The 27468-nt window shown below is 39.9% G+C and overlaps 1 protein-coding gene across 29 annotated transcripts in view; it reads right to left on the bottom strand.

The window, feature by feature from the left end:
- The window catches only part of R3HDM2 (R3H domain containing 2), a 164606-nt gene that overhangs the window by 29238 nt on the left and 107900 nt on the right, over positions 1 to 27468 (bottom strand). For 12 of the 29 annotated variants that reach the window (XM_077913484.1, XM_077913489.1, XM_077913497.1 and 9 more), the window contains 10 exons: positions 16407 to 16611; positions 13851 to 13874; positions 11818 to 11859; positions 8860 to 8946; positions 8196 to 8322; positions 7216 to 7294; positions 6500 to 6559; positions 5792 to 5932; positions 5284 to 5392; positions 2483 to 2578 (listed from right to left, as the gene is read on the bottom strand). In XM_077913484.1, the coding sequence (XP_077769610.1) occupies positions 2483 to 2578; positions 5284 to 5392; positions 5792 to 5932; positions 6500 to 6559; positions 7216 to 7294; positions 8196 to 8322; positions 8860 to 8946; positions 11818 to 11859; positions 13851 to 13874; positions 16407 to 16571 (930 nt within the window). In that variant the 5' untranslated portion in view covers positions 16572 to 16611. The remainder of the gene's footprint in view (positions 1 to 2482; positions 2579 to 5283; positions 5393 to 5791; positions 5933 to 6499; positions 6560 to 7215; positions 7295 to 8195; positions 8323 to 8859; positions 8947 to 11817; positions 11860 to 13850; positions 13875 to 16406; positions 16612 to 27468) is intronic. The other 17 variants (XM_077913488.1, XM_077913494.1, XM_077913507.1 and 14 more) reach the window with 6 other exon arrangements.

Raw genomic sequence — 27468 nt, forward strand, 5'->3', positions numbered from 1 at the left:
ATTCCATTTCTGTCCTCCACAGTGGCCAAAATGAAAGACATTCTGACCTGACCTGAGACCCAAGGAGAGTAAGAAATTGGGGAAGCAGGTACTTTTCGGAGCCTAGAAAAAATGAAAGAATTAAAAGCCTGAAACATTCCTTTTGGGGATCATTTCCTGACAAAGCCACTGAGCTGAGTGAAGTGAGCATTACGATGCACTCCCAAGCCTTAGAAAAAGGCACCAAGAGTGTCCAGCTGCTGAGCAGTGTGGGCTCCACACGGAGCAGAGCCTATGTGGGGCAGCTCTCCCAGTATGCAGCTCAGGCTCCAGAGAAGGCTGCGGTGGCAGCATTTCCATCCAAACACCCTTCTTGCCACTTCCCTTTCTTGTTGGCCTGCCTCTTCCCCTCATCCATCCACCCCAATCTACAGCTCCACCCTTGGTCAGCTCCCTCTGACTGACTAGGTTCCTCTCCACAATGGAATCTCTGGAGTGTGGGGTGGGCTTTGGCCATTTTTCCTGGTCTAGACCTTCTTGAGATTCCTGATGCCTCTAACACAGCAAGAATTAGGAAGTGCTGAAATGAAAAGTGGTAAATCCGTAAGGATTTAACAAAGAATACATATATTAGTAGAGGCCTGAGAGACTAGAAATCAGGAGAAAAAAGGAGAGAAGAGCTAACTGTGATTTTGTTATAGCTGTACCCAGACATGTTCCAGTGTTGTCCCTAATTAGCCCCAATACCTTATTAAAAGTTACTTGTGCTTTCAGAGTATCCATGGCTTCGCTAATGGCTGGCATGGTGGGACAGTCATTTATCATGTGTCAGTGAAACAGAGCAGCATATCACAGATAACTATGCTGTGATGTCACTGGTACTTCCTAATCTAAAGAGCCCAGAGCAGAGCAAGCTATTGAGAGGCGGTTTACTCTAGGGGTCAAGAGCATGGTCTCTGGAGCCAGACTGCTTGAGTTCAAATATCAACCCTTTCACTAACTAAAGGTGTGATCTGAGATTACTTAACCTTTCTATGTCTCAGTCCCTCATTTATAAAATGAGGGAAATAATGCAACCTACCTCATAGACCTAGTGTGAGGATTAAATTATGTAAAATGCTAAGAGCAGTGTATGAAAGATAGTAAGCACTATATAAATGTTTGTTATTATCATCTACCAACCTGCTCTGTCCACAACTTAAGGTCATCACCGGCCATAGCCATGTACAAGTGACCTCTCTCCTCTCATTCCACCCAAGTGGTTTGCAGGAAAAGGTAGAGAACCTCTTTGGGCTATGGTTGGATAATTTGGAGGACAGACTTTTTTTTTTTGACTCAGAATGGAAGTCTATATAACAGAAGGTAAGATGATTCCTTCTCTTTGGACTTTGGGCCAGGAGGTTTGTTGTGTATCTGTCCCCAGTGAGGATCCTTGGGACACCTGGGTCTCCTGAGACAATGAAACAAGTTCACAGAGGAGTTCAGTTTTCTTAAACTCAGAGATAACATTTTTCTGAGCTAGGTGATGATGGAAAGATAATTTGGGGGGAGGGGTCTTGCTGACAGAGGGAAGAGCAGGGAAATGAGAGGAGTGTAGTGTTCATCAAAGTATACTGATTAGAACTGGCCATCTTTTGACTACAGGGAGGCTGGCTTTTCCTCCTTTGTTTGCTAACTCTACTGTAAGATAGTGCTATCTGAATCCTACATTTTCCAGAGATCTGTTCCTCTCTTGCTTATCTACAGCCTTTCCTGAATTTCTGCTATTCTTCTCTTCAGTCTTGTAGGCAAAGGCCACCAAATACAGGGGTACCAAGTATATTTAATATGGCCCACAATTCTTAAGAATAAAGTTGCCTAAAATGATCATGTTGCCTTTTGGCCCACAGAGTCCATCTTATTCTATGAAGCAAGGTAGGAAATATAGGAAGAAAGAGACTTCCTATTCAGATACAGATTGGAGGGAATAGTAAGTGGTACCCTCTGTGCATGTGGAATGTGGAGCTCAGAGAATGGATGCTAGATCTGTGCTCTAATCATCATCAACATATCCTAAAAACGAGGCTGGCCAAACAAGATGGATGTATATAGGCTGTGTGGACACACTAAGTCTTCCACTTAGAAGCAAAGATGCCTAAAATGGATAGTGGAAGTGAAAGAGGGTAAGCGGGAGAAGGGATTGACAGACAAGAGTCAGGGCCCTTCCATAAACCCTGCCAAAACCATTTCTATTTTCAGTCTAATCATATCTCTACCAAATTCAGCCATTCCATTTGTTCTCTTTGTATGCCATACAATAAATTGTATTGAAAATAATACAAATAAAAATCTGTAGCTTCCTAGTAAGCCACATTTAATTTGAGAGACCAAACTGGGGCTGGCTGATATTGGTTAAAAAAAAAAAGACAACAACAAAACATTTATGGAGGGTTCATTCCAATCACAGTTCCAAAGATTAAGAGCTAAAAGCTATGGGCTGACAACTCTCAGAAGCTACACTTACCTCTCGGGCAAATATTCTCTCTCGGACCCTTTGATATTCCTCCTCTCTCTCTTCTATTGACTTGCTCCTCCTTCCATCCTGCAATGGAACTCTGATCTAGATCGATGAGCAGAATTAAGCTAGTTAAGTTCTCCTCGTACTGCAAGCTCACTGCACACCAGCAAGGAAGAGAAACCGGGAGAGTTTATAGTTGCCATCAAAAAAATGGAAAAAAAAAAAGAAATAAAAATTTCCAGTGTTGGACAGGTTTCACTGGGTACATCTGACCATGCAGTTTGGGAGATCAGGTTTTCTGGATGATTGGAACCTCTTCATCTCCCCACCCCCACCCAGAGTGTCAAGAGCAACAACTATTTATAAGGATTGGGTTTCTTCCTTATAGTAATCAAATACTAAGGATCAAGAGAATAGCCCAGGGAATAAACAACATTGCTTTGGAGGGAAAGAAAGGGATAGGAGGAAGCTAGAGAGGGAGAAGAAACAAGTACTTAGCAGAGCTGAATGTAGAGAAGAGTTTTTCAGAACTAGCACCTGATATTATCCCTTTTTTACTCACTAATGTCATGGCCTGAAGACCCAAGTCACACACAGCTCAGCGAAGAGGGCCTTGGGAATGAAATCCAAGTGAAGCTAACTTCAAAGCTTAAACACTTTTTCTTATCTTAACTATAGCCACTGGAGGGAGGGAAAAAGATAGAAATTACAGAAATAGAGAAGAAAACAGAGCAACATAAAGAGGAGAAGAGAAAGAAAAGGAGAATAGAACAGGAAAAAGGATGGACAGGGAAAGGAAGAGACAAATAAGGTATGATAGAAGGAGGAGAGAAAGAGTGATAGAAAGGGAAAAGAAGGAAATGCTGGATAGAGAACCTTATATTCTCTGACAAGTGCGGAGAGGTGATGAGGGATGGCTGGGCAGATCACCACCTCTGTCTAGCCTACTGCCCAACTCTCCATCATTGTTTTTCTCTCTTGGCCCGGGAGTTGTGAGCACTGTCCCAGGTAGGGTGCACACAGTGTCCTTTTCCATACTGCTCTTGAAGGCAAGATGCTCTGAGGGAGACAGCCCATCAAATGAATGTCATTAGGTATAAAATTTTCTGACCTTCAATCCAGAGGCTCTGAAAGCTTCAGATGAAGCAACCAAGTAGGCTGCTACTCTAGGCCGATCTTCCTGATCTTCACCAGAGGTAGGCATAACTTGAGGAGCATTAGCTCTTGATTTACCTCACTAACCTTAAGAACCTAAATCATACTCAATGTCCTTTGATAAATCCCATTCCAAGAAGATGTAGGACCTCAAGTGCCCCAAGCACTGGTGAACCAGTCATAGAATATAGAAAGAGCATAATGGGCTTTGAGGTCAAGGTAGATCTCCGCTCTCTACTTCTGAGTAATGTTATTTCAGGCAAATAACTTAACATCCCTTAGCCTCAGTTTTCTTATATTTAAAGTGGAGCTAATAACCCTATCGACACTGGGTTGTGGAGACGATTAAAAGAGATAATGCACACAATGTGTTTAGAACAGAGTCTAGTTCAGGGAAAACACTCAACAGAAATAACAATTACTGTATTCATTACTAGTATCATAGACAGAAAATGCATGAAGCCTATCCTATATGGATCGAGCCTGAAGCTGAGAGATGAAAAGTTTATAAGGACAGATTCCACTCTGCCCCAATGTGTCTCTAGGCCTGAATTATTCCTGATCAACAGGAAAAGGGTTTTGGGAAAATGGAGAGAAGGGCATCAGGATGGAAAGGCTCTTTCTTGTTTTTTAATTTTTGTCTTTTTGTATGTTTCATTGTTTTCAATCAGACCCAGTGTATTTGTCCACAAAAGATAATAGCATTTTTCTCAAAAGGACTCCCTCAAATACTCAAGTAGCAAGCAGGAAAAGTCCTGGTCTCAAAACCATACAATATCCCAAGAAAGTTAATTTTTACTCTGGAGGTAAGATATTATAGTTATCATTAATTAGCAAGATTCATATTGGCTCTACCCGACCATGCTTTTCAAACTTTAATCCTGGTTCTCCACCTAACCTCTTTTGGAGGTCAAGCAGAAGCTGGCTGGATCTAAACCCTGTATGTGGCTGGGAAAACTAATCCCCAAACAAAAACTTACTACCTGCAGGCCAGAAGTCAGGGCAGCAGCCAGGCCCAGTGTGAGGGAGTAGAGAACTGTTCACCTCTTATTCCCACAGGAAAAGATTAAAAAGGGGATACTGCCTGAGATTCCCAGCATCAAATGTTAAATTAACTCACTCACCTTAGTGGAAGGAGTTGGGAAAAGAATAAGGAATTTGCAGAAAGGGATCAGAAACATCTTTATAAGTGGGTAAATTACATCACAACTTTGCCAGTCCAAGGCTAGCCCTGAGCTAGGATAAGATAGAAGTGGGACAAAGTAGCTTTTGGTGGTTCCCAAAGAAATTCCTAACTATTAAAGAAAAAAAGAATGAAGCCATCAGCTGAATCAAGGCTGAAGCAGGGAGGGACTGCTGTCTGTCCCAAAATGACAGAGTTAGAAGTCAGTGGCAGAACCAGGGAGTTCTAGGCCAAATGAGAAAACCCAGCAAAACTCAGCACCATGTCTCTCTGGGGCTAAGAAGGTGGCATTCAGTTCAATAAGTGTAGTCAGTCCTCAACATGAAGCCAAAGCCAACTCAGTATAACTCAATACATTTTTCCATACTAAGATATTTTGAGTTTTCTTTATCCCATAAAAATTCTTCTCCCCTCCCAGTTTCTCTTACTGCAATCTCTCTCTATACGCCCACCCCTTTCCATTCTTCACCTGGTTATCATCTCGGTCCATACTGGCATCATCTCTCTTGAGAATGAATCTCTGTTGAAATTCTGTATTCTTCTCATCCTTTATGTGTTCTGAGAATCTCTGTTCAGGGCTGGGATTGGGAGAGAAATGTAGAAGGAAGGAAGGAAAAAGACACTTTTGTTAGAAAGCAAAACTGCTAGTATAGCACTCTTAAATTCCACAACTCCCTCTCAGGGGATTTCTGAAGTCAGGCATCCAAAAAGTCACAATGCAATCCTCAAGGTCTATTCATCTTCCTCTAAAGTTATACATTTCCCATCACTAAAGGTGAAGAGAGGCTAAGGGCCAGTCTTCACAAAACACCAGTGCCTCTAGAATCTATCTTCAACTCCTCGTGAAGAGTAGGAATCAATAATATAACCCTCCCCACGGTCTCCTCCCCAGAAAGAGACATCTTGATCCTACACCTTTCTCTTCTACCCCATAGACTATCCCAGGAAAGTCTTCCAATCTGTGGTTCCTCCCTTACATCCTTGTGTTACTGGTTTTGTTGATGATGACAGCTTTTCCAGTTTGATCAACATTGTGGTCCATCCCAAAATAGGCAGCTACCCGGTGTAATAGCATCCGGTGATATGAGGTCATCTGAGGGAACTTCTTGAACTGGTTACTGAAGAGAAACCAGGGAGAAAAAAGTGAAATAAGGACAAACAACAGCAATAATAGCCAATTGTGATTTTTCTTACAAAGGTCTTAAGTGGAGAATCTCTTAGGAGAAACAGACATATTATAAGGAAGATAGATCCTTACTCAAATGGGAACCCAAAAAGGTTCTCTCAGCTTCTTCATCTATAGCATTTTATAGATCACTCTGATCCACTACCCTCATTTAAGACTATTCCTTAAGCTCTAGGTTTCCCCCACCTGGATGATATTCTACAGAGAAAAAGGGGAGACATTTAAGAATAAATATAGGACAAGGGCTAGCTGCTGAAAAGATAATCTTTTCAACTCAAGTCTATGCAGTAACTTAAAAACCTCACTTGATTTTCACATATACACTCTTTAAATACATCTTGGTTACTTCTCCCCAATTCCTTTTAGTTCATAGTGAGTAATTACTTCAAAATTCAGACTTTAAGGGAGAGATGAAAGAGGAATATCCTAAAATACTATCTGAATTTCTTTTCAGTGCCCCCTCCCACCTCTAAACGTGTATTTCATTCAAGTAACTTACTTGTTGTCATTAATAAATTCCAGAATCTCCTGTTCTAATTTTAGCAGCATCATTCTGTCCCTGTTTAAAAAAGATTAAAACAAAACAAAACAAAAAGCAGCCCTCCCATAGACATTGAAAGCATTGAAACCTGCACACTAACAGAAGCTGAAGGGAGGGACAGATCCAAACCCCAATAGCAGACAAAAATGCAGAGGCTGCCAAGACTCAGTGGCCTGTATTATATTACTTTAAAAAAGAAAAACAATCAAGTATACATTTTGCAGATCCTCCTAATCATGTACTTTGTTTTCCTTATCAGAAACTTAATTCCACTGGCAGCCATATTAATTTAAACACATACTTTATATTTATAAGTCTAATCAGTAGTCTATATTCCATCTGGTTATTTATACAATTTTAAAACAATTATGATTTAGCTTATATACATATCAATTATTTTTCCTTCTGTGCTTTTAAATGGTACTCCCAAGCCTTCATTTTTTGTTGTCTCTGCATTCTCCTTCCACAGAATTTTTCTCACCTCTTCTGAAAGCAGACACCTCAACACAAGGATTCTCTGAATCCCTCACAGAATAGAAAACTATACTAGGGGGAACGGTGGTGGGGGGTGGGCATCATAGATTTGAATAATGGAAAAATCCTGAGAAGCTACTTTTCCTCTTAGGTATCCTGCTAGGCCCTACTATCCCCCTTCCATCAAATAATGTTTTTACCTTGGGTTCTTTTTCAGTGTATTTACAAGAAATTCATGTAGGTCTATTCCAGTGGAGTCTGTATATTCTTGGCTGGAGTCTAGAACCACCACAACAAAAGAAATTTAAAATAAATGAAACTGCCTTGCATGAAATCTAATCCCAAGCAGAAGCCCACAACCCAATCAGGAGAGATAACAGGAAAATAAAATCAAATTTCAGGGCTTTTAGCTTAAAAACCAGAATGACGCTTGATTTGCCAGGCCTCTTCCCCCTGCTAGATTCCCCATGACAGTGATAGAAGGTAGAATCTGGGTCATAGTGCTACAGCAGTATCACACTGAGAGAACTACCTTACCATAATTAAATATTTGCTGAATGTCCTGACCAAAACAAAGCAGATTTTATTCAAGTTAAGGAAAATAAATTCCAGGTAAGAGCAGTCAGGACTCAATTTTCCAGAATCTCAGCAAACAGATTCAAATGTTGATTATTTATTATTTATTCATAAAATCTTAATCCCAAAGTTGTCTTTTTCCTCCCAACTATCATTTTTATGGACCAGGTCTTTTTGCTACCAGCCCAAGGGTGTAAAACCAAAGAGAGCTTAATAATTAGATGCAAGTGTGATTTAAAAAAAAATCACTCCAAGCATTCCAAAACCAAAATATAGTATATGGATGATCTGCTACTAGTGATGATTCATGTCACTACTTATTTCACAGCAGAAATAAAATCAGAATTAACTACAATGTCCTCTTATAGGTAGTGCCAAATGTTAACGGAGTAGCTCTCTGCAGTATATGAGCCCCTAAGGCAGGGTTAGCTAAAGCGGCAAAGAAAGTAACCTAGTTAGGCACCTCCCCATGCAACCATGAAGTCAGCAGAACACTAGGAACTGTTGAGCCAGTAAGCTTAGTAGGTGCCAGGCTCCAAGGTGGAAGGAAAGGGTACTGCAGAGCCAGACACTAGGATATATGAGAGGCAGGGGAAGTTCTTACCTCTAGAAAGCATCTTCCTTGGGACCTTTTCTTTGTTTTTGTCCTTATCTTCCTTTTCAGAGACATCCTTTGTGGATTTTTCTTCCTCCTTGTCAGAAGGGCAGCTGATGTGCAACTGAATTATATCCTTGGATAAGGAAAAAGAGGAATACAATCAAACAGGAAAAAAGGATTTTAATTCTCCCATAAGATTTTACTCTCCCTTAAAATCTCAAAGAAGGAAAATCTTGGGTGGCAGTATTCTCTTACAGAAAAGAGTATTTTGTTAATTAAATTGTTTAAGCTTTTGTTCTATGAAAGGGGCAGAAGGCCAAGCCTTTTCTGCCAACAATCACAACCACTATATGGACAGCTCAAGTTACACTGGCTGTTCTTGGCAATAGGAACTGGATGGAAATGCTTCTAACTGCCAGAGGGAAAGTGTGGGTGGGAAAATAAGATTGAACCCTGGGATCTCCTTGTCTGCATCATCTCAGGTGGTCCAGGTGTGAAGACCTATACTTCACGCTCTCACTCACGTCCTACTTTACTGCAACCACTTGTTTTGAAGTTTCTTCTACCCTGATTTCCAAGCCTAATGTTGACGCTGTGGTTGTGGTACTACAGTTTTTACCAAACAACTAACTGCCAAACTCAAAAGTTACTACTCTTATAAAGGACCTACCTGGGTTTCTAGTGGTCCATCAGCAAATGGGGCAGAGGACTCCTCACACACTGCCAGGCTGCGCACCAACTTCAGCTTGGAATTAGACTAAAAAAAACAAATATATATGTTCCCCTGGTGAACATTCAGAAGCTTTTCACTGAATGAAGGGTATTGCTTTTGGCTCTGTTAGTTGCTGCTTCCATTAAGTAGGGTTTTTTCCCCCCCAAAGAGGACTTACTCACCAGTTCCTGATTTACTTCAAAGATAATTTCCCTACTTACATTAGTAAACATATTAAAAAAAAAAAAAGACTACTTTGAGCAGATGATAGGAAAACTTAGCCCTCCCCCCTTTTTTCTAGCCCAGGCTCCAATTTCAGACTTAGAAGTTTACTTAGAAGTTCTCTCAGTAGTAGAGCTTAGTAGACATTGGATTTAGGAGCCAGAAGTCCTATCTTAAACTACTGCTTTTATGCTTATGAGCTAGAAGAGACCTTGGGTAAATAACCTGACTTCTCTGGGTCTCTGTTTTTTTCCCAATAAAATGGGGATAAAAACACTTAAAGGATGACTTATGAATTATGTGACATAAAGTATATAAACATATTTATCACAAATAGTACCTAGATGCAGTAGACAATAAATGCTAAATGACTCTAAGTGTGGCAAGGGTATGGAAAAAAGTATCTAAGAAAAGAGTAAAGAGAAAGACAGAAAACTTCCTAACATTTGGGATTTAATGTGGTAAGAAGCTAATACAGTTGGTTTACTTTTGCAGGCTGGAGAATACCAAAAGAATCTGAAATCCACTTTGCAAATCATTGCTTTCCTAGGGATCCTCAAAGCCAAAACTTATAGAGTGACTCATTAGAATTCTACCTATAAACATTTCCTAAGAGTTCTTATAATAAAATCAAGGATTGTTGTGAATACAACAGCACAAAACATGGCATGTGTGTTCGTGGTTGTGCAGTATAATGAAAAAGAACTTGCAAGTCTGAAGAACTGACTTCCTGCCAAGCTCTGCCACTTACTAGTGAATATCCTGTCAAATTCACTCTATCTCTATAATTCCAAATTCCTTCATCTGTAAAACAGACACAAAAACTGTCTTACTTATCTCAAAAAGTTTGGGTAGAAGTGAGGTAGAAGTGAACACTCTCTGTTGTGAACTTTAACATCAAGCCCGTCACTGGGGATCAGGCCATGTCAGCAAGTCCATGTATTCTGATGTTGTGGTCTTCTTCAGATCCAAACCACATACTGGCTGAGCCACTCCCAAATTCTGCCATTGTCTTTTAGGGGGGAATGGGGTAGACACCCTTAATTATTACTCTGGTGATGATTCTCACTGCAAGAAAGGTTTACAATTTTACTATTCAAGCGCCTGGGTAGCTCAGTGGTTGTGTGTCTGCCTTCAGCTCAGGTAGTAATCTCTGGGTTGTGGGATCAGGTTCCCTGCATGGAGCCTGTTTCTCCGTCTGCCTGTGTCTCTGCCTCTCTCTCTGTGTCTCTCATGAACAAATAAAATCTTTAAAAAAAATTTTTTTTACTGACTAAAATTAAAAAGCTGGGGACGGCTGGGTGGATCAGTGGTTTAGCGCCTACCTTTGGTCTGGGGTGTGATCCTGGAGACCTGGGATGGAGTCCCACGTCGGGCTCCCCGCATGGAGCCTGCTTCTCTCCCTCTGCCTGTGTCTCTGCCACCACCCCCACTCTGTGTGTGTGTGTGTGTGTGTGTCTCATGAATAAATAAATAAAATCTTAAAAAAAAAAGCCATCACACATTACCACATATAGTCCTCCCTGATAACGCTGCTTAAAATAATCTGTGATGTGCTAATTTTATTTTTTTTAATTTTTTTAATTTTTATTTATTTATGATAGTCACAGAGAGAGAAAGAGAGAGAGGCAGAGACATAGGCAGAGGGAGAAGCAGGCTCCATGCACTGGGAGCCCGATGTGGGATTCGATCCCGGGTCTCCAGGATCGCGCCCTGGGCCAAAGGCAGGTGCCAAACCGCTGCGCCACCCAGGGATCCCTGATGTGCTAATTTTATCATAAAATGATTAAAAACAAAATCCTCCTCCCTGCCCCTACCTAAAAAGTAACCCCACTACCACCAAAATAGGCTTTATTTTTAGGATGTCCAAAAGTGTTGAGTCATTTCTATTAATGAGGCAGGATTTATGAAGGATAAATTGCTAAAGGATAAATGGGAAAAAAGTTTGGAGGAAAAGACTACATTCATATAGTACTCTTAGAGAAAGCAGAAATGAACAGAGACACTGGTTTACAGCAGAACCAGTACCAATTTGCTCAGGCTTTGTGAGAAGGTCTGGCTGGGTATCATAAATAGACTCTGACTGAACTAGAGATAATGGAGAAAAATACAGCCAAACCTTTCAATAGGAAATGTGTGCGTGTATGTACATTCATAATTAGAGTATAAAGTACAGGCAGAAAATTTTTGCTTGTATACAATTCAAATAAATTAGATGAGGTTCCTTTCAGGACCCCCAGTGGATACCACGCCTGAAACTATGGATAGTACCAAACCCTATACATACTATGTTTTTTCCTACACATATATAACCAAGATAAAGCTTAATTTCTAAATTAGGCACAGTAAGAGACTAACAACAGTAACAACAACAATGAAATAGAACAATTATAATATACTGTAATAAAATATGTATAAATGTGGTCTCTCTCTCTCAAAATATCTTATTGCATTGTATTCACTCTTCTTCTTGGGATGATGTGAGATGATAAATTGCCTTTGTGATGAGGTGAAATGAGGTGAATGATACAGGCATTGTGATGGAGCGTTAGGCTACTACTGACCTGATGATATGTCAAAAGGAGGATCTTCTGCTCCTAGACTGTGGTTGACTAGGAGTGAGAGAAACTGTGGAAAGCAAAACCTCAGATGGGGGCGGGGGGGGGGACTACTGTATACAGAAAGGGCTCTCACCTTGGCTCTTTTCCTGGCATGACCATGGTTGGATGTCCGCCTCTGTTAGAATGGGATTAGAAAATATTAAACATGTAGGAAAGCAACATTTAGGTTAAAAATGATACAAGTTTACAAAGAAAAAGCACTAATTATAAAACCATTACAATAGCTAAACTATGATGAGACTCACTTGGTGTGGTTGTCTTCCCTTTGCTACAACTCCAGGACTGTGACACGAAAGGTACACAGGCTACTTACATACAAACCACCACTTACCATGAAGAAAATAAATAGGAAGACACTGACTGGTTGGCCTACTTCACAGAACAATAAAAATTACTTTTGGATAAGCCAAAGAATCCTCTCCTGATTAGGTGGCTTCTGGAAAGGCACTACCAGAGCATGACAGTGTGTTTTTACCCAAACACGATCACAGGATCCTATTTAACCCATAATGGACATGCAATATGGCCTTTAAGTATCACTTATGGTAACATCTGTATGGGATAACACATTCAGAGTTCTAACTTGAGAGACCCAAAGCACCAGTCTCTATGGCTGCTGACGGCATGAAGACCCTTCTCGCCAACTGCCTTCCTCCTTGAAGATGAGGATTTTCCCAGTTCTAAGCTCCTGGTGGTGGCTCTTATAGCTTATATGGGACACAATAAAAATAAGGGAGCAGGGAACATATGGACAAGACTTCCAAGCAAAGGGAGGGCAAAAAGAGTGGCTGAGGTGCAGAATAGAAGCGGAAGAAGATGAACGATGAGGGCCAATGGTAGGATGAGGGAAGAAATGACTAATTCATTGACAGGGCTTCTGAACAGCTGAGAAGTCAAAAAGGGGCTTTAGGGAAGAGGTGGGATAGGGTTTTGTATGGAAGGAAGCATCTGGGGCTTATCAGATGTCTGGAATGGATTCACTGCCCACTGGGGTGTGGAGAGAACTGAAGTTGATGGGTGGGGAAGTGGAAACAAGACAGGGGCAGAACACCAAGCATGGTCCTGGGTAGGTGAGGATTTCTCTTTTCTTTGTCCTCTTCACTAGTTACCAAACAACACTGCCACAACGCAAAATGCAGAATGGGGGAAGGTGGATGGAAAGAATAAGAAATGATGATGGATCTGGTCAATGTAAGAGATGTTACAGTAAGGAAGAGCCATAGTCTGGGAATATGAAACAATATTGGTCACTGTTTTTTAGTTTAGTTTTGTTTTTTTTCTCAAAAAGGTAGTAACATACACAGAGCACAAACATTCAGGAGGTAGAATGGGGGTATAAAACAGTAAGTCCCCTTTCATATTTGTCTCCTAGCTACCAGGTCCTCTCCTAGAGGATCAAGTAGTACTGACTTTCTTATAATCTTTTCACAGATATATTTTTTTAAGATTTTACTTATTTATTTATGAGAGACACAGACACAGAGGGAGAAGCAGTCTCCCTGCAGGGAGCCCGATGTGGGACTTGATCCCAGAACCCGGGATCATGTCCTGAGCCAAAGGCAGATGCTCAACTGCTGAGCCACCCAGGCATCCCTTTTCACAGATTTTTTTTTACGTATATAAGCTTATCGTACATATGTACACACAGGGGTTTTTAAAAACCAAATGGACATATATTCTATGTGCTTGCCTTTATACTTTTTTCCATGAATATTATTCTACAGAAGATCTATAATTTTTATTAATGTCTAATATGGTATTCCACTCTGTAGTTGTACTATAATGTATTTTACCAGTCCCTGAAATTGCACTATTTAGGCTGTTTCTGATCTTTTGTTAGTATAAACAATACTTCAATGACCATATCATTGAATATATCTACAAATAAAGTACATCTACATATAGTCCATTTAAAAATTTTATAAAGTATTGTCAAATTGCCCTTCAAAGAGGTTACACCAATTTATAGTTCTACAAGCAATGTATGAATCTGCTTACTTCCCAGAATGGATAGTTTTCATTTAATAGTCAAACACATATTGAAAATCTAATATGTACCAGGCACCATGCTAACTACTGGAGGATACAGAGATAAAAAACACAAACCTTGTCCAAAAGGGACTCATAATCCTGTTGGAGAAGACAGACAAATAGACAATTATAATACAGTATGTTAAATCATTACAGAGGTAGTCACACAGTGCTATAGAAGCACAAAGCCAACTCACAAATTCATACATTCACAGATAGTGCCTGTTCTTTGAGTGTCTGCAAAGAATGGTGTCAGGCCTTAGAGAAACAATGCTGAGCCCAAACTGACCTAATCCTGGGCCTCATTGAGCTTATAGTTCTGTGGAGACAGAAATAGACATTAATTGAAAAATTATACAGGGTAGACCTGTAATAGGTTGTCAAAGAAAGCTTCCTGGAGAAAGATATATCTGAACGGAGTTTTGAAGGATAAATAGGTATTAGGCAGATGTTGGCAAGAGAGGTTCAGTGGTTGAGGGAAGCCAAGGAAAAAGTACCAAGGAAGGCACTCGAGGGAGAGAAAGCATTTACAAAAGCATGCTTCCCCCAACTTTTCAGCTCTTATTTATAACAAGGACCAAGGAATCAGATAATGCCGAAGCAGAGGATGCCAAGGGTGGATGGCTGGCAGGCAAGGGACTAGGTCACAATATTCCATGCTAACAAATCTGAGTCTTAGCCTAGGACAAAGAAACACACAAAGTTTGAAGAGAATGAACATAATCATATTTTTATTTCATGTCCATCTTTCTAAAGCAGTATGGTAGATGAATTCAAAAGGATCACAAGTTTCAAGGCAGAAAGCCTAGCTAGGAAGTCATACCCAGTTGGTTGGTTGAAGGACCCACCTAAGTTCAGTAGGTCAGGATTAATTTGCCATTCTAAACTGAATCTCAGAATCTGCCTTTTATAGCACTGTTTTCATGTGAAAGATGTTCTGAGTTCCAACTGTTGATTCTAAGAATATGTCTCACATAGTACAAGTAATGAAAGTCCCCTTTCTGCAAACTTTCCAGCTCCGATTCATAACAGGCACTCCCTTGACAGCATCAGTAAGATCCCTGGGGAGACTTCTAGGGTATGAGTGGAGTGGGATAGGGGAGGTAGGAGAAAGAGCAGAATTTTTAGTGTTGTTGAAGGGGCACATGATCTGTTGGGAAATAGTGGAGAGGAGAGGGCTTCTGAAGGGTGGGACAAGACTAAAGACTATGTATGTAGAAGGAGCAGGAGCTCCAGTAGATGGCAGCAGCAGCTCCCCCTGCTCTAGCAGCAGCAAAAAAGCCAGAGGAGGCAGGTTCCCTTCCAACCTTCCCAAAGACCTATTTGTATATACGATACCCAGGGGAAGACACTCTTGAACTGAGTGTCCATAAGGTGTGTAACACCTATACACATCCTTTCTTTTCTGCTTATCTTCAAGGAGTACATACAACGGAGTTCAGAACACCACTTCAAATAGTCTCCTGAGACTAACGTGGACCCAAAAGTTCATTTAATTATCATCTTCCTTATGACATGACAGCACATAATTAAACATTCATCACTTATCTGTCCTGAGGATTTAAAATTCATTATTGGTATCATTGGAGGCTAGAAGTATAGCTGGAACAGTGGCAGATTGTCTCTACAAACCCTGGAAGGATGGGCAGGGAATGACAACTCACATGCAAAAGAAAATGGAAAGAAAAGCAACCAGGAGAGAGAAATAGCAAACTGTAAGAGGAAAGACAGTAGAAAAGCAGGCAGCCAGAGAACAAAATATTTCAGAGAGCTGTCTGATTTTAATTTGTCCCTTTATGTTGTTGCTGTTTTAATTTTTTAAGAAGAAAAAGCCTAGATGAATTGGGTTATCAAGAGAAATTATGTGTCAAGTTTCTAAATCCTTCAAAATGTTGCCACTACTGCTTTTTAAACTAAGTTACTACCCTTAGTCTAACTCCTTAGCACCTAAGAATGACCAGTCTAATCCTGGACATGAAGGAAAGAATTTATGTAATTTGGGTCTGGGTAACAGAAGAAACTAGCAGTGACTACAGAGAAGAGAAGGACTGAAACAGGTAAACTAGAGAAGGCTCAGAGTATGAGCTGTCTGGGTACCAAAGAGGAGCCATAAAGGAAGCTCGGCTGGCCACCTACTGCCATCATATCTGCACTGTACTATGAATTTGGATGGAAAACAACATGGAAACCAAAGAGTGAAATTCCTCTCACTTATCAAGTGGCAAGTTCAGAGATTATTTCTGACCCAGAAAATGCTGACTGCTTTAACACAACCAGGATATGAATTTAACACTATGTGTAAAGCCAGGCAGCTATAGTTTTATGAGTTTATTGTATGAGCTATATTATGACTTGTTAAATATGTGTTTGTATACAGTTCAATTTTTGATAGTTAAAAATTACCAAAATGTAGCAAGAACCAGTGTAATTCAGGTCCGAGTGGATTAGGAAATTACAGTCTTCTAGGCTTCACTGTGGACTCTGACAAAAAGGAGACAGTTCTCGAAAGCTGAAAATTGGGTTTTTGGGGTGAATCAAGCGACTGGCTTCTTACAGACTCCCAATGCCAATTAAGATGATGTTTCTATTCAGGTCTAATGAGTGTACATATGATGCACTTCTAATCCTTACCTGTGTCTCTTGACGCAAAACAGTATCTTCGCTCTCTTTCTCAGTTTCTTCCTTACTTGGGGTCTTAGAAATAAACTTGTTTTTGTTTACAGATTCTTCCACCAGTTTTTTTTCTGATTCTTTCATTATTTCCAGGGTCTCTTGAGTAGTGTTACTGTTAGACATCTTCTTCAATATAATACAGTACAGTAGCCTCTATGGACTCCTAAGGAAACATCAAATGCATTAAACAGGAGGTATTTATCCATACTTCACATACACACAAGACTTGCATTTCACATCTAGTCTGCAGCAGCTACCCTGTAACCAGAGAAGGGTCCTTGGATAAATGCTGACCCAGGATTAATTTCTTTCTTTCCTTTTTATTTATTTATTTTTTTAAGCTTTATTGAGGTAGGGGCGCCTGGCTGGTTCAGTCGGTGGAGTGCACGTCTCTTGATCCTGGGATTGGGAGTTCAAGCCCCATGTTGGGTGTAGAGATTACTTAAAAATAAAATATTTTTAAATTTCTTTTTTTTTTTTTTTAAGATTTTATTTACTTGGGATCCCTGGATGGCGCAGCGGTTTGGCGCCTGCCTTTGGCCCAGGGTGCGATCCTGGAGACCCGGGATCAAATCCCACTTCGTGCTCCCGGTGCATGGAGCCTGCTTCTCTCTCTGCCTGTGTCTCTGCCTCTCTCTCTCACTCTCTCTCTCTCTGTGACTATCATAAATAAATAAAAATTAAAAAGAAAAGATTTTATTTACTTATTTGAGAGAGAGTGAGAGAGCATGAGAGGGGAGAGGGTTAGAAGTAGAAGCAGATTCCCCACTGAGCGGGGAGGCCAAAGTGGGACTTGATCCCAGGACTCCAGGATCATGACCTGAGAGCCAAAGGCAGAGGCCCAACCAACTGAATCACCCAGGTACCTCCCCCCGCAAATAAAATATTTTAAAAAAAATAAAAAAATACTAAAAGGTTTACTGGGGTAAAACTTATATACAATAAATTGCATATATTTAAAATATACAATTAGATGAATTATGAAATACACATATAGTTGTGAAACCATCATCACAATCAAGATAGTGAGTACATTCATCACCTCAAAAGTTTCCTCCTGCTCTTTTGTAAGCTCTTCCTTCCCTCTCCATCCCCAGCCTACTACTGATCTGCTTTCTGTCATTACAGATTAGGTTGCATTCACTAGAATTTTATACCATACATTATCTGGATTCTTTTCCTGGGCATAATTCTGGAGATTCACCAGCTCCAGTTCTAAAGCAGTTAGTATGAGTCCACCTAGTACTTTATTTGCCCTCCTGTTCCCTACAGAAATTTGCTAACATTTTCAGCTTGAGCACTAGACTCTTCCCAGAAAGAAGAAAAACATATTATAAAGCTCTATTCACTACCAGAGACAACCACTCTCCTTTCCCAAAGGAGAACTGCCACAGCTACCACAAACCACAACGTTACCAACTTCAAGTGTCTCCGCCACCAAAAGGCAGCAAAATCAGATGATGGTTATAGACTCTTGTTTCCTTTATCTTAAGCAAACTGAAAAAGTAAGAGAACTTGGTAGAGTAAGCTATGCTTCAGAAAGATTGGGTCTCTCTCTGAAGGAAGAGAGAATCTTTGTTTTGTTATTCACTATTTGGGTTCAGTCACTCTACTGCCTGCCAATGTTGCAGAGCTTCTGTACTGTAGGAGTAGCCAGCTCTTGATCACTTACTATGGCTACCTGGGAAATCCTGTAATGAAGTGAACACAGGAAATCCATGCACACACTCAGAAACAGAAGTTTATAGACGTTTCTCCTTACATAGGTTACAGATTGTCCTTCAATCCTGAATACTTCTCTTTTCTCTTTTCCTCCTTTAAAAAGATAAGACTAGAAACCCTCCCAGACATTATATCTATTTCATGTGGCCCTAGAAACTGAGCCAAAAAAACAAATAGCAATGATTCAAAAAAACCTGTCACATCATCTATTCTTTCCTCTTTCAAATGAGTTTAAATGATAAGAGCCTGAAGCCTCCTTAAGAAGCACAGGTAATCTCATCCTGGCATAAATTAGTCTATAAGATTATTGCTTTGTTCACCTTGTGGTGACTCTTGCACAGCTGCTTAGAGACTTAGTTTGCATAGGGCTAGATAACGGCCCTTTAAAAGGCCAGAGTCATTCATACAACCATAGTCATACAATTAAATTTAAGATGACAAATACTGGAAGAAAATGACTACACGAGAAAATGGCTGATATTCTATTTCTTGATTAACTGGATCTAGTAGTACCTAGAGGATTCAATAAAAAGAGTTATAACCTATGGAGCTTTATGAATCATAAAGCTGTACATGGGAGACTGCATATATACATATTATTTATTTTTTCTCCCATGGGTAAATCAAGCACCCATTCTCTTCAGCTTGGAGTATAATAAAACTCAGCACATGCCTTGTCCGTATCTCTTAGCTGGGAAATACCAAGAGATCAGAATTGGAAGGGTTCTTAAAATGTGCCTTCATGCAATCCGCCACCTCCCCCTGCTCCAACGGTCTCCCCACATTAGGACTCCTTTCTGTAAATTCCTGAGGGGGGCCTGAATGCCTCTCCTAGAAAACTCCTGGCAAGGGATCATCTCACTATTTCTTAAATAGTCTTAACTGTTACAGAGTTGCTCCCTATAATAAGCTATGCACTGTTTCAATCTTGATGCTAAATCTGTTTTCAAGTCATAAGAAATTAAGCTTACTTCTTTTACCACATAATAGACCTTTAGTATTTTTCTTTTTCAGGCTTAAATAGCCTCAAACATATTTCTCTGTCAGAAAGAGAATTGTGAGGGTTGGAGAATGGGGAAACTGGGTAAAGGTGGTCAAAAGATACCAGCTTCTAGTTAGAAGACAAGTGAGTACCGGGGATACAATGTATAACACAATGACTACAGTTAATAATACTGCTGTATGGTATATCTGAAAGTTGCTAAGAGAGTAGATCCTAAAAGTTCTAATCACAAGGAAAACCTTTTTCTTTTTAGCTATATAAATGTTAACTAAACTTACTGTGGTAATCATTTTCAGTATGCATGTATGTGATTAGGTAATACACCTTAAACTTACACAGAGCTATAGTTAACTATATCTCATTAAAAAAAAGGGGGGGGGGGAGAGTGGGATCCCTGGGTGGCTCAGAGGTTAAGTGTCTGCCTTCTGCTCAGGATGTGATCCTGGAGTCCCAGGATCAAGTTCCACATCGGGTTCCCTGCATGGAGCCTGCTTCTCCCTCTGCCTGTGTCTCTGCCTCTGTCTCTCATGAATAAATAAATAAAATCTTTTTTTTAAAAGGGGGGGAGGGTGATATGGAAAAATATAAAGCAGCTGGGTGTTTCTTCTTCCAGGTCTCAATTACCAAATAGGTATATTCCTTCAAATCAGAATGATAACTTTGCAGTTCCTCTATACATCTAACTCAGAAAAGGGTCAACTATCTGGATACCTAGACTAACTATATAGTGTCTGAACACTGTTTCTAGCCAAAGCACTAAGGGAAAAATCAAACAAAAAAAGGTTTTTCATAATAGCCACCTGTGGAATATTGTCACATATTCCAACTGCAGTTTTAAGGAGCTACATGAGGTTTCCTTCATTCACTGGGAAACAGAAAAACTTGAGCTTTAGATTCTTAGAAACATTCATGAAACAGTGATTAATGATGCATTCCCTTTTAAGAATTTTGAAAGCCATTTCCATTTCTTAAAGTTCCTCTTTCAGAGACTACCGGCTTCTTAAAGAGCTGTATAAAATAAACTAATTCTTACTCCCAGGAAAATGTGGGAGCAGAGGAAAAGGTACCCTAGCATACCTTTTCTTACACACATACCAGTCTAGCCCAGATTTTCTTTTGGTGTTTGCCTTCCTGTAACGACATATGATTAGGGAAAGTGATCCTATCCCTGAATCCCAGAAGGTGGATCTTAATTAGCTAAATAAATGGTGGTAGTTCGTTTCCTTCTTGTGTCTGGTTTGGGGACAAGTGACTCAATCATCACCAGTGAAATATGAGGACTTCACAATGAGAGGACTTTACCAGGGAGTGGCTTCAAAGAAAGGGTATCCATTCTATTAAAAAAACAAAAAACAAAAAACAAAAAAAGCCACTAGAGAAAAAAATGGTTATCATCTTTTGCTGAAGGGAGTCTTCCGTGCAGATGATGCCTGGACTGCAATATTCTATCAACTCATGGAGGATGGTGGAAGAGCTAGGAGGATCCTAGCTGTTAGGATCAAGCTGTGCTTGATATGTGAGGTCATAAATCTTATCATCATTTAAGCTATTCTGAGTTGAGTTTACTATTTCTTTTAGCCAAAAGCATCGAGATAATCAGAAAGGGTATGTGAAAAGTGGCACTATCTGGACCAGACAGACAGGCATAGCTTTATAAGTAGAAATAACTGACACAGAGAGAGATGCGATAATCATCAGGTAAAATTTTTGGAGTACTCACACTATGTTAGGCACTATCCTAAAGTGTTTTATGTATCTCATTTAATCTTACATCAATCGTATTTGATACAAATTTTATTATCATCACTATTTTATAGATAAGTAAACAGGGGTACAGAGAAGTAAAGTAAAGGTCATACCACTGCTACATGGTAGAGCAGGACTCAAAACCAGGAAATATGGCTCTAGCACTTGCTTTGTTAACATTTATGCAATACTTCCACTAACTAAGGAGACAGATGTTCAAAGACTAGGCAGAAAATGGAAAGTCTACCAAAGATACAAAAGAATCATGGACTCTCATAATTGGAAAGGGGCTCAGAAGCTTTCTCATTTAGCTTCATCCTTCTATATCCACAGTCCTCCTCATTCAGGTTCTTGAAATCATCAATAACTCTGAAGAATGGTTGTTCTGACCCTGTTTGCATACTTCTAGAGAAGGGGAAGTCTTCTCCAGATACAAACTTTCTTTGGTGGGAAATTATAAAGAGGCAAAATTTACCTTCCTGTTATTTCCTGCCACTGGCCCCAGTTTAGTTCTCTGTATAACTCATAAAGAATAAGCTTAATCTCACTTCCATGTCAGCCCCTTACAGGAGACAACTGTATCTTACTTCTTTCTCTAAACACTCCCAGCTTAAGTCAGGTCTTCAAATCACATGGTTTTGCTCCCTTGCCATTTTGCTTCTAGGATAAAAGAAGCTATCCTCATGTTAACAATGGTTAGTTATGAAAAGTAGAGTGTTACTATTCAGAGTCAAGATCCACTGGAACATATACTGAGCTCAAAATCATATTTCTTGAGCTGAAGCTCTCTTTTGCCTTTAACTATGGCCTTTAACTATGGCCATTTCCAGTCCTGCATTTCTATGTAGAAGTCATGCATTTCCAGTCCTGCATTTCTATGTAGAAGTCTTTCCTTTCTCTTGGGGCAAAAGATTCCTGGAAACAAATTTTTCAATGCAAAAAGCAAATGTTCCAGATGAGGGACAAGACAAAGACAATTTAACAACAACAACAACAAAGTCTCAAGGAGCAAGAATAAAGCTAGTAGAAAAGGGCTAAAAGCAGAGAAGTAATTTCCACTCTTCCTGGTTTATTTGGTATAGAGAGGAAATGACGGGCTTGGGGCAATCAGAAGAAGAAAGGAACTATTTCATATGTAACTCGACTAGAATAAAGACATTAATGTCCCAGGAGAGCCAAGATATGTGCTTCCCTACAACCTATTTGTGTACATTGTACATTTCATCGAAGCAAACAGCACAACTTTAAGGCAGAATGTCTCCTGAGGACACTCAGTGGCTCAAAGCTGCACAGAGGAGACTGTCACAGTGGGGGGCAAGAAGAGGGAATGAGGAAATAGGATGATACAGGGGAAGATGATTAGGAGCCAAGATTTGGCAATTTTTTTTCTGGGAGAATACTGCATATTCCCCATAAATTTTTTGACTGCCAAGGTAAGTACCTTCCAGAGTACAGTGAAATTATATATCCTTCCATCAACTCACAAACAACATTCTAGGCATTAGGCCAAAAAGAATATATTATATAGGGGACACTCAGAGGCAGAAGGGTATTTTCTCCCTTTTAATCCATGGCCAAGCAGAAAGAATGTAAGCAAGAAGACAAGAGCTACAGGCTAAAAATTCTGACCTAGAGACACCTGGGTGGCTCAGCGGTTAGGCATCTGCCTTTGGCTCAGGGCGTGACCCTGGGTCCCAGGATGAAGTCCCACATTGGGCTCCTGGCATGGAGCCTGCTTCTCCCTCTGCCTGTGTCTCTGCCTCTCTCTCTCTCTCCCTCTCTCTCTCTCTGTCTTTCATGAATAAATAAATAAAATCTTTTAAAAAATAAAAATAAAAAATAAAAATTCTGACCTACCCTTTGGCAAAATTCTTGTAAACTCATCAGTCCTCTGCCAATTTGTATATCGAGTAAATTATTCCCCTTTGATACTCATATTTTTAAAACTGTTAAAAATCTAGGGGCTCAGAAAAATAGCTCAACAAATTGCTGTACGGTCATAGAATAAGGTGCTACGGGGGGTTGGGTGGGGGGAAGAATGAACTTTTGGTGTTTGCCTTCTTCTGAAGACACATGATCAGGGAACGTGATCCTCTTCCTGAGCCCTAGGAGGTGGACCTTAATTAGGTATACCAATTATGGCAACTGTTTCCTTTTTGTGACTGGTTTGGGAAGGGACAAGTGATTTAATCATTAGTAGTGAGACTAGGAGACTTTGTTGGATATGTATTGAAATACACAAAAACATGGATGGATCTCAAAACTATTATGGTAAGTAAAAGAAAGCAGAACTACCTTAAAAATACATAATTCTACTTATATGAAGTTAAAGGACAGGCAAAACTTAACTACAATGATTCAAAATCAGGAAGCACTTGCTTAGGATTTGGTGGTAAAATATTGGTATAAAGGATCCTTCAAGAGTGATGGAAATATTCTATCTTGTTTGGGGTTGTGTTTACATGGGTATATGCAACTGTCAAAACTTATTAACTGAATGCTTCAGATGTGTATTTTATTGTCTGTTATTTAAAGACATACAGACAAACACACACATAATGCTTTTAGGAGCCAAGACAATGGAGACAAAAACATCCTTACAGTTAAAATGGCAGGGTAAAAACAAAACAAAACAAGTCTGTGCTCATGCATGGTAAGGCTATTTTTACATTCTTTAACCGGAGTTAGGAGAAAAGGAAAAAGCACTAATGTTTACTAAGGACAATTATGAACCTGGTACTTTCTGCACTTCAACTCACATCCACCAAGAGTAGTTAATCACCTTTATCACCACTGAATAACAGAACCAGACCAGAACTCCGGTGTTGTCTCATTCCAGTCTACATTCTTTCTTTGACTCCGATTTATTGTTCCTACACATTACTTTATTTAATCCAAACAAAATTCATTTTTCAAATGAAGAAACTAAAGCTCGGAGGAATTAAATAACTTTCCCAAGTTAATACATGAGGGGCAAGGGCAAGATTCCAACCTGCTGTGTCTGATCCCAAAGCCAAAGTTGTACATGTCCCAAGGTGGACTTTCAAGAGTGTTCTGGGGCATGAAGTGTGGGATGAGAGGGGCCTAAACCTGAGGCCTTTCTTTAGAGAGTGTTGGTGGGGCACAAATAAATTTTGGGGTTCAAAAATTAGGTTTCTAAATTCTCCCATCTTTCTCCTTAATCTGGGTCACCCCTCACAACTTTAAATTTTTCATAGTTTACAGAGAGTATCTTATTTGATCTTCTCAAAATATAAAATATTATTTCCATTTTTGAATAAAATAACCAACAGTAAGAAATATTAAGTGAATTGCTCAGGGCCATACAATATGTATAAGGAGGCAGAATTCAAACTCAGGTCTTCTTGATTGCAAAATCCCACGTTCTTCCCACTACCATTCTAAAAGGACAAAAACCAATAACTGCACGCCTGAAGAGGTAAAAGGCTCAACAGCCCTGGGCAGATGGGACAGGAGACCCTATTGAGTTATAAATAAGAGATATGGGTCCAATACTCCATTTTCTTCAAAGAGAGAAAGCAGACTATGGGGGAATAGAGAGTAAAGTACTTATAGAATGTGTAAGTTATGTGAGTCACTAAGTCCTTTAAGGACTTCAAGAATCAATTGTCATAGGTTTCACTAATACTAGGCCAATAAAAATAACAATAACAACAATTGTATCAATTTTCAAAATCAGGGAAGTATTAAGAAAACCATTCTGCTCTACAAAGTCAAAAGGATTCATTGGTGTATAAGGAAGGCCACAGGAGTTGACTGATGTCCAGAGCAATTCCTTAGGCAAGGTAAAGAGAGAAACAAGACTAAATGTGCTGGACATGTACCCTCTTTCTTTGTTTAATATCTGTTATGCTTGTACTTGCCCTGAAATGAGAACTACAGGTGCTTTTGATCAATGGACTGAAACGTTGGGCTTCATTATAGTTTCTCTCAGCTTCTCTACATTCTTGGCCAAAAATGCCCATTTTACTTTTGTGAGCAAAACAGAATAAACCAAATTTCCTCCTCTTTCAAGCAAAGAGCAGCAGTGGGTGGGTGCCTTTCCTTCTGCTGCTTCCATTTTCTTTAGTGTTACCACAGTAATGCCACTATGTAGAAAATATCACAGAATCTTAGGGATGGAAAGGACCTTGAAAGTTCACACTGTCTTCTCCCACGCCCTGGCAAAAGTGCTTCTAACTGAATCCAGAAAAGACATTCTGGCAAAGAAAATAAAAAATCACAACTTACCTACTGTTCATAGCATCTCAGGATGCCTTCTATTACTAACTTAAATGGCATGCAGGTAAGTCTATCTTGCCCTACTGTGATGCCCTTAAACATCAATGCCACCGCTTGTTAGGTAGAGAGGACACCTAAGCCAACAATACAGTATTAAAAGAATATTTCAGAATATAAAATGAAATGTGAGATTGGCCAGGGAAATGAAAAAAGAACAATCTAATTTCATATGAAGGAACTGGAAACCGTTAAGAATCATTATTCTTTAAGCTTCTGCTGCAAAGGAGAGTCTGTTATTTACTCCACGATATCCAATTACCTCTTCCTTTTTTATTTTATTTATTCATGAGAGACACAGAGAAGACAGGCAGAGACATAAACAGAGGGAAAAGCAGGCTCCTTGCAGGGAGCCCAATGCGAGACTCGATCCCTGGACTGGGATCATGCCCTGAGCGGAAGGCAGATAGATGCTCAACCACTGAGCCATCCAGGCATCCCCAATTACTTCTTCCTTAATAGGACTACTGGTTTTTAGGGGGCGCCTGGGTGGCTCAGTTATTTAAGCATCTGCCTTTGGCTCAGGTCATAATCCCAGGGTCCTGGGATTGAGCCCTTGTGGACTCCCTGCTCAATAGGGAGCCTGCTCCTCCCTCTCCCTCTACCCACCGCTCACACACGCGCATTCTCTCTCTCTCTCAATTAAATAAATAAAATCTTTTTAAAAATTTACTGGTTTTTAGTTGGGTACATGGCTGCCTGGAAAAAAGCTACACATATTCCAACCTCCAGTGTAGCTAAATATGATCAAGTGACTAAGTTCTAGTCCATGAGACATAAGTAGTGTTATGAATTCAACTGTGTCCCCCTTCAAATTTGTAAGCTGAAGTCCTAACCCGTCATATCTCAGAATGTGAATGTATTTGGAGATGGGGGTCTTTAAGGAGGTGATTAAATTAAAATGAGGGTGTGGGGAGTAATCTAATTTGACCGATAGCTTTATAAGAAGAGGAAATTTAGGGGCACCTGGGTAGCTCAATTGTTAAACATCTGTCTTCGGCTCAGGTTATGATCCCAGTGTCCTGGGATTGAGCCCCACATTGGGCTCCCCTGCTCTGTGGGGAGTCTGCTTCTCCCTCTCTCTCTGCCTGCGGCTCCCAATGCTTATGCTCTCTGTCAAATAAATAAATAAAATATTTTAAAAAAAGAAGAAGAGGACATTTAGACACACGAAGAGACATCAGAGATACATGGGCAGAGGAAAAACCGTGATGATATAAGAAGGTGGCCATTTGCAAGCCTAGGAGAGAGACTTCTGGAGAAATCAAATCTACCAATACCTTGATTGTGGATATCTAGCCTCTAGAACTGAGAAAATAGATTTCAGTTGTTTAAGCCATCCAGTCTGTGGTAATTTGTTATGGTAACTGTACGAAATTAATCCAAGTAGTAAATACAACTTCTATGAAGTAGCCTTAGAGGAAGAGGGTAGCCCTTCTTTATTTATTCTTAATTCCTGCTGGCTTAAATGTAGAGGCATTTAAGTCCCCATCTGGGACTGTGAGATGATACTAGGATTGAAAACTATAGATCATGAGGCAACAGACAAAAGAAATCCGGATCTTTGACTAGAGTATTCCCAAACTGGACTATCTCTAGATTTCCTGATTGTGAGAAAAATACACTTTACTCTTATTAAAGATATATTTAGGTATGTGCATGTGCACACAACACACAAAGTAATTCTGATAAAAACAGTAATTCCTCAATTTCTAAAAGCAAGAATCCTGCAGCAACACTCTGCAGCTTACATGTACTTGGAAGGGAAGAAGTAAAATTAGAAAAAGTTGGCCATTTAAAAAAAAAATTCTATTTTTAAGTAATCTCTACAGCCAACATAGGGCTTGAACTCATAACCCCAATGTGAAGGGTCGCATGCTCTACTAACTGAGCCAGCCAGAGACTCCAAAAGTTGGCATTTTATGAAGAATATAAGAGCATCACCCTTGTGCTTTAATACTAATTCCTTCCTGCTGCAAGGAAAAGGCTGAAAATAATAGGGTGAGTTAGGGGCAGCGCCCATCAAAATAAAGATCATTCAATCTCCAGAGTGTAGAATGGAGCAAGCATGCTGTAGTGGATAAATCTATGAACTTTATAGTTTGACATGAATTTGGCTACGAGAGTCCTGTTTCCACAACTTAGTAATCACGTTACTGAGCCTCAGCCTCCTCATTCGTAAGATTAGCATGATACGTACCTCACAAAGCCATTGAAAAAACATGTGAGATAAAAAATGCGATGTTCCTG

The sequence above is a fragment of the Canis aureus genome, chromosome 11 (assembly GCF_053574225.1).
Source record: "Canis aureus isolate CA01 chromosome 11, VMU_Caureus_v.1.0, whole genome shotgun sequence".
NCBI classification, from domain to species: domain Eukaryota; kingdom Metazoa; phylum Chordata; class Mammalia; order Carnivora; family Canidae; genus Canis; species Canis aureus.